At 38.0% G+C, this 6,323-nt stretch overlaps 2 protein-coding genes across 2 annotated transcripts; one reads left to right on the top strand and one right to left on the bottom strand.

Annotated features, from left to right (window-relative positions):
- Positions 1 to 276: 276 nt before the first annotated feature.
- Positions 277 to 2,290, top strand: LOC113781167. The gene has a single exon (XM_027327038.1). The coding sequence runs from the start codon at positions 661 to 663 to the stop codon at positions 1,954 to 1,956; it is 1,296 nt and encodes a 431-aa protein (XP_027182839.1). The 5' UTR covers positions 277 to 660; the 3' UTR covers positions 1,957 to 2,290.
- A 518-nt stretch (positions 2,291 to 2,808) lies between these two features.
- On the bottom strand, positions 2,809 to 5,916 carry LOC113779637. Its single transcript, XM_027325296.1, has 3 exons — positions 5,535 to 5,916; positions 4,327 to 4,558; positions 2,809 to 3,397 (listed from the first exon to the last, which is right to left on the bottom strand). The coding sequence occupies exons 1-3, from the start codon at positions 5,690 to 5,692 to the stop codon at positions 3,095 to 3,097; spliced, it is 693 nt and encodes a 230-aa protein (XP_027181097.1). The 5' UTR covers positions 5,693 to 5,916; the 3' UTR covers positions 2,809 to 3,094.
- Between the last annotated feature and the right edge of the window lie 407 nt (positions 5,917 to 6,323).

Genomic DNA, 6,323 nt, shown 5'->3' with positions numbered 1-6,323 from the left:
ATGTTGTAAGTTTAAGAAAAATGACCCTTCATTGGAAGTGAGGTATGAGAAAAAATTTATCATGTGATGCATGTTCTATATATTGGGCTTGTCTAATATTTGTTAAAATATATTTCAAGTGTCATATTTTTTGAAATATAAAATTGATTAGTGTAAATTTGTGTATATATACATGTGTGTGTGTGTTTAAGGAGTATCTGATGAGCACTGGTTAGAAAAATTCATACGTAATTTCGGACAATTATTACAAGCATTCATATATCAGGATTTAAGGACGGGAAAATCCTGAACAAAACGACGGAGCATAGCTCCTGAAGGCGTAATTATGCCAAATAACGCATTTACCTTCATCTTTTTGTTGTTCAAATGTTGTAAAAAACAATCAGAAATAAAGATGAATTTTCATTCACCCTGCTGCCTAACCCTCTCTTGTTTGTTCGAAAAATACCAAATACACAATCCAACGTTTTGTTCTGTTTGATGAATCTTTCAAATATCCGTTTCTTGATTGTAGAAAACACTTGCTAACTACTGCCCCCATTCAATTGCTTCTTTGTCCCATGTCACTGCTGTTGTCGTTGGTCCAGGAAGTGCACATCACTTGTTTGATAAAATGCCCAGAAGAATCTTGAACTTGGGAATTAGTTTTGCACGGGTTTTATGATGGCCTATAAGCAAGCAGAAAACCTTCTATACAAGTCATCAAAGTTTTTGAGAACCAAGCAAAACAGAATAACGCACCTGAGATTCTTGTCCTATAGCTGCTCAGAAGAATCCCATGAGCAAGAGCTTTTTCCTGCTGAATGGTATGAGAATACCTTTCTGAGGCTAAAGAAATTAGCCCAGTCATTAAAACATGTGGACTTGATTGATGGCAGGCTGGTTAAAGTTAATGAGGATGCAAGAGTGTTTGATAGGAAACTTGAAGAAAAGATGCTTGCTTTCAAGTCGCTAGCAAGAGATTATATTGGATGTCCAGCTATGCAGGAGACAATGAGGACGAATGTGGTGAAAACATTTGGAGATCCACAATGTGCATTACCTATGTACTTTGGTAAATCAAGTGAAAGAGGACCACTCACTCTGAATTCCCTAACCAAAATTTCAGACATTTTGAATGTTTCAGCTCAGCAAAGGAAGTTGGTGAGGCTTACAGTATGCCCACAAGTGACTCAACATCAGATATGGGCAGGTGCATTGGAGGAGGTACTGAATGAGTTGAGATCTGAGATTGATTATCGAATTCAGGAGTGCCCAAGAAAGGAAATCAAAATGGCGCAGCAAATAGTTGCCAGTTGCCTGAAGTTTTTAACCGCTGCCATCTCTTACGATCCTGAGTCCACTTCATGGATGCGTATTGCTCCCACAAAAGTTGCAAAGTCGAGCGATCACCACAAATGGGAAGATGTCCTGGAGATGGTCATTGATCTTGTTAATTGCTTGAATGATCAGGAGGAATTTGTTTTACATGTGAAAAAGCTTGAGTCGATGAAGGAAGGTCTTTATCAAATCAGGGATATTTTGATAGATAAGAGTATTGGGTACAAAGAAAGTCGGCATCAAGAAAGCCTAGTGCGGAAGAAACTAACCAAGACATTGGGTCATCCATCTCGATGCCTATTTACACTTCTATTGTATTATCTGTACGGAAGCGTGCTAGATATTGAAGTAGAAGTTAGAGGAGGGTGTTACCCTATTGAAGGTCAAAACCAGTTTTGCTCGTTTATGGGGAAAATTTTGACTTCCAATGAGGAAAATATGGTTTGGGGTGGCGTGAAGCAGCTTGACAGGGCTCTTGGGCTGTTTAAGTTTGTGTGGGAGACGGCAGGGATGAAAGGAGATTTGAAGCTGCAAGGCCATTTATGGTGTATTGGAGCTGAGAGCAGGACAGTTACATACAAAGGGAATACATTCTTACTTCATGGCATTAATTACCTTCCCAATGGACTTGATTAGGAGATGCAGTTAATGATGTAGCCTCACAGGTGTTGTCAAAAAGATGATTTAAGAATTGGGAAAGGAGCTTTTTATTGCTGCAGGAGCTGATTCTGGGAATGAGAACAATCATAATATCCATATTCTGTTGGGACAAGGGCAGTAACTAATGCAAACTGGTGATACGGGATAGCCTCGGATGCTTTAAATGTAACCTGCAATTCAATAAGAGTTTCTTGAAGAGGATTATGTGGCAAAATATTCACCATTGAGTCAGGAAATTTCCCAGCTCATTAACTTTCAATCTGAAAGCATATTGTTTGGGAAATTTTCTCTATAATTCCGTACACACATTAATTTCAACCTCATTTTTATGTTTCATCAACTTTTTATCTCACATGCCACTTTGCCTTAAAACTATACTTAAATCTAAGGTTTGACTCTATCAGTTTGGCCTCTATCTGCGAGTATAAACTTGTTTGTGTCAAAGTCAACATTCAAAACTAGTTTATGTAGATTCCAGTGTAAAAGTAAACAGATTATTGTAATTAGACTTGACTGCATCTATAACTCATTACCTTTTTTCATCAATTTGTGGAAATTCGGCCTGGTTTCTTCGTGCAAGTTTTGGCCAAAGGATATGTTTGATGAGTGGATTTAAGAGCTGTTTCATTTACAAGATTAAACTAGCTACACAGGCTTTTCTACTGTTCGTGTTTGTTTTCTTTGTCATTTCTTGAATTATCATCTCCATAGCTACCTCCAGCAATGGGGGAAACCCCAGTTGGTGCCACCACCAAATCCCATCTTTCTTCCATCCAGAAAGGCAAATCACAGCGAAACCATTTGCTACGTAGCACTAGTTACTATCTATACCAAGAACAGGCAGAAAAATAAAATCGAATGCGCAAGCCGTCTGGAGATGACGTTTATAAAATAAGCAGCTTCAAAACATTCATACTCAATTCTCCTAATGCAAAAAAAGAAACAGCTCAGTTCATTCACCGACAAACTTTGCTTGTGAAGTAGAGAATTTGCAGCTTCGATGAGTTTCATCCAAAAGGTAATTAACCCCAGTGGTAGCAGAATTTGTCTGAGAACTAGTTAAGGAAAAGGAAATGGTGAAATTCATTTTTCGTCAGCAGTACTATAACGTAACTCACTTCAACTTTGACTTGACAGAGCTCTGCAGAGGCTTTGCGACTGGTCGACTTGGAGTGCTTCGCATAACCTTCTTTACATCATACTTAACAGACAGGAAGGCACAAATCAGGGCTATCAACATTGTTGGGTAGACAAATACTTGATTTGCACTTGTAGGGTCGGTGTTCACTGGCTTCTTAAGAATCCCTTCTTTGACTAGGCCCCAGATAACAAGAAGGGTTCCAAACATGCTCATTCTCCCAGGTCTAATAATGCCAATAAGTCCTCCGGCCACAGAGAAGTAGCTTCCAGCAAGAACCTGGTGCAAATTAAATATATAAGATTGACAACAGGAGGGCAAACGCTCATTAGATGAAATTTTCTGATGGCTAAACTCAGAATAATTTGCACTATATATGAATCAGTGCAAAAACATCTACTCACACGCTGTGCAGGAATTTTCTCCAAAAAGGAAAATCAAGTCTGCAAAAGTTGTTCAGGCCACTAAACCTGAATTCCAAGTGCTTCTAAGGGATTTAGGACAGCTCAATTTTTTCTTTCATTTGCTTGGCCAGTTGCAGACTATTCATTAAAAGATCAGATTATGGTAAAAACTAATTACTACCAGCACAATAGACATTGGTCAAAATTTCGATGATTGATTGAAATCAATCCATTCGGTCATACTACAAAGTATCAAACTGTTCAGTTATTCCAAAAGTATCTCTGCTAATAAAAGAGTGAAACTGTTTCAAACAAACTATTCAGAACATTCTGGTGAAAAGAAGTTATGTTTTCTTTCCTTCCTTCCCTGCTCTGTTTATTGGCAAGTTGATCAAGATGAAAGTAGAACATGTGAAAACGGCAATAGTTTTCATATTAAGTTAAAACTGTAACAGTTGAACAACACACCACCAAAATTTAGCTCTCTGAACTTTCAACACTGTCAGCAAATCAACAATGACCTTATGGCCAAAAACAACCCCTGAGAATCAGAGAAACAGAAATTTGCAGAAACTAGTTAACATAGGTTGCAATTGGAATTTAAGAAAGCTTCATTTTTTATTCATCATTACACCTGTAAATACCTACTAAGATCTTCGGCAAAGGACTCTAACACAATAAAGAAACTCAGGCAAAAAGGACTGAACATCAACACCACAATTTTACAAAACAGATTGATATGACTTGCTAAACATTATTCAGACACCATAACTAATACAGATAGAAGAAGTTAGTGAGCCGAACCTCCAATCGTTGCAAGTCAGTTACAGCAGAAGCCTCCTTCACTCCAGTCAAGTTATAAATATTCAGAATATTGTCCCAGCTTGGAACAGTCTGGTTACTGATCAAACCATCCAAAACAGCACCAGGGTAGAGTAGGGCCTTCACTACGGGAAGGGGAAAGATTTCACTAGATATCAACTGGCAGGACGTGACCTGTAGTGGTGTTGTACACAGCCCAGATCTACATGGAACCCTGACCAAAAAACAGCAGAGGGAAAGGGAGAAAAATCAAATGATTAATTTGCACAGGCAACAACTTGGCTGCATTTAGAGTTTCGCATTTTGCCCCAAAATAATCCCTAAATATTGGTTATTCCTTTAATACTAGCTAGGAAAACTTGGTAGCTTTCACTTTTCAAAATAATAAATGAAATAGGCAATAAACAGTTGGAAATGAAAAGGAATGCTGAAAGAAATAACACGTAAAATGAGAAAAATTGAAAGGAGCCAGGTAGGCAATATTCTCACAGCAAATTCAGTCGGAAACAACCGATCTAGAGGCCAGTGTCTATTTCCTCTATCATGTACAATGAACTACAGCAGAGCCACCACCTCCTATTTGCTTTCATTAGTGAACAACTTTCAACTCTCTCTCTTTCTTCATGGTAATATACACATCAAACATTTAAAAATGGGGAAAAGAAAATGATAAAAATATTTCACCGTTTAAGAGTAATGTGAAAAAATATCCAAGCCTCAGCGATCAAAAACCACCAACCAAGATCAAAGAAACAGCCAACAATTGTAGAGAGGTAAAGAACCTAAAATTTTCAGCTGCCCAACTCTTTTTTTTTTTTTTTTAACGTCAATGCTGCTAAATTTAACAGTCATGGAGCGGACAACAATTAGCATACAATCAAATAAAGTTCCATTTTCAAATACAGATCATAAGACCAGACGGCCAAAAAAATCTGTGATATAATTGCATTGCACCAAAGGAAAATGACTTAACCAACTAGAAACACTTCCCAAAAAGCATGAGCAAGTCAAAACTTCAAAAATCCAACCAAATATGCATCTCCAGCCAAAGAAAACTCCAACCCAGATGCCAAAAAGAAACCTAAAACTACTGAATTTCAATTATTATCCATTTTTTGAAGATGGGCCACCGCTCACGATTCTTTTGCGCGGGAAAGGGTGCCGGAAGAGTGATTGCAGGAAAATGAAACCTGAAAAGAGGGATTTGCAGAAAAATGAGGAGGAAATAAAACCGAGCAGCGTGGGTTGAGAGATGGCTCCATCTTCCTCTCTTTGAAGATGAAGAATAAGATACTGACGATAATGATGTGGATGTGGATGTGGACGTTGAGCTCGATCGCCCCGCCATTGCACTTACTCCACCTCCCACTGTTTTCTTTTCTTTCTTTCTGCAGTTGAATTTGTTGACTTTTGTTACGGGTTTTCTTCTCCTTTACAGAATTACAGCCCAAACCAGCCTGCTTTCTCTACAGTTTTTCTTTTATATATATACTAATAGTGAGTGGTGGTGCTGTGGATTTGACGGGATGAGAAGAGGAGGGAGGAGGGGATCGAGGGAGCAGCTCCGCTGGGCTGGGGTGTTTGCAAACTTATTAGTCCAATTATTATGCCTAGCACGTTTTCTTATAGTATTCAGTGAAGGCGTGGTTCAGTAGGTAAAATGAAAGCCGGCCATCTGTAGACAAATATTTGCTGCTTGTGAGAAAGACTAAAAATCCATTATGTATGGTAATGCATTTTTTAAAGAAACATAATTTTCTTTTGGTACATTAGGTGTATGTATATGTGTGTATATATATATATATATATATAAAAGATGCAAAATAGTCCCTTATATACCACAAATATATCGATTTGGTCCTAAAAATTTAATCTGACTTCCAGCCAAAGAAGGCAACTGAGTACGATCAGGAGTACGATATGATAGGAATACGATAGGAATAGTGTGTTTGGATAAGAGATTATTTGAAATAATTTTC

Source organism: Coffea eugenioides, chromosome 8, assembly GCF_003713205.1.
Source record: "Coffea eugenioides isolate CCC68of chromosome 8, Ceug_1.0, whole genome shotgun sequence".
NCBI classification, from domain to species: Eukaryota; Viridiplantae; Streptophyta; class Magnoliopsida; order Gentianales; family Rubiaceae; genus Coffea; species Coffea eugenioides.
Note: the sequence above shows the minus strand (reverse complement) of the source record. Positions and strands in the feature narration are given on the sequence as shown.

What these genes read in the sequence shown, in the direction of transcription:
- LOC113779637 (XM_027325296.1), bottom strand. Translation starts at nt 5,692, where the DNA reads ATGGCGGGGCGATCGAGCTCAACGTCCACATCCACATCCACATCATTA. An exon ending in CTGCAAATCCCTCTTTTCAG is followed by an intron (nt 4,559 to 5,534) that starts GTTTCATTTTCC and finishes TTTTTTGGTCAG; the next exon opens with GGTTCCATGTAGATCTGGGC. An exon ending in CTGACTTGCAACGATTGGAG is followed by an intron (nt 3,398 to 4,326) that starts GTTCGGCTCACT and finishes AATTTGCACCAG; the next exon opens with GTTCTTGCTGGAAGCTACTT.
- LOC113781167 (XM_027327038.1), top strand. Translation starts at nt 661, where the DNA reads ATGATGGCCTATAAGCAAGCAGAAAACCTTCTATACAAGTCATCAAAG.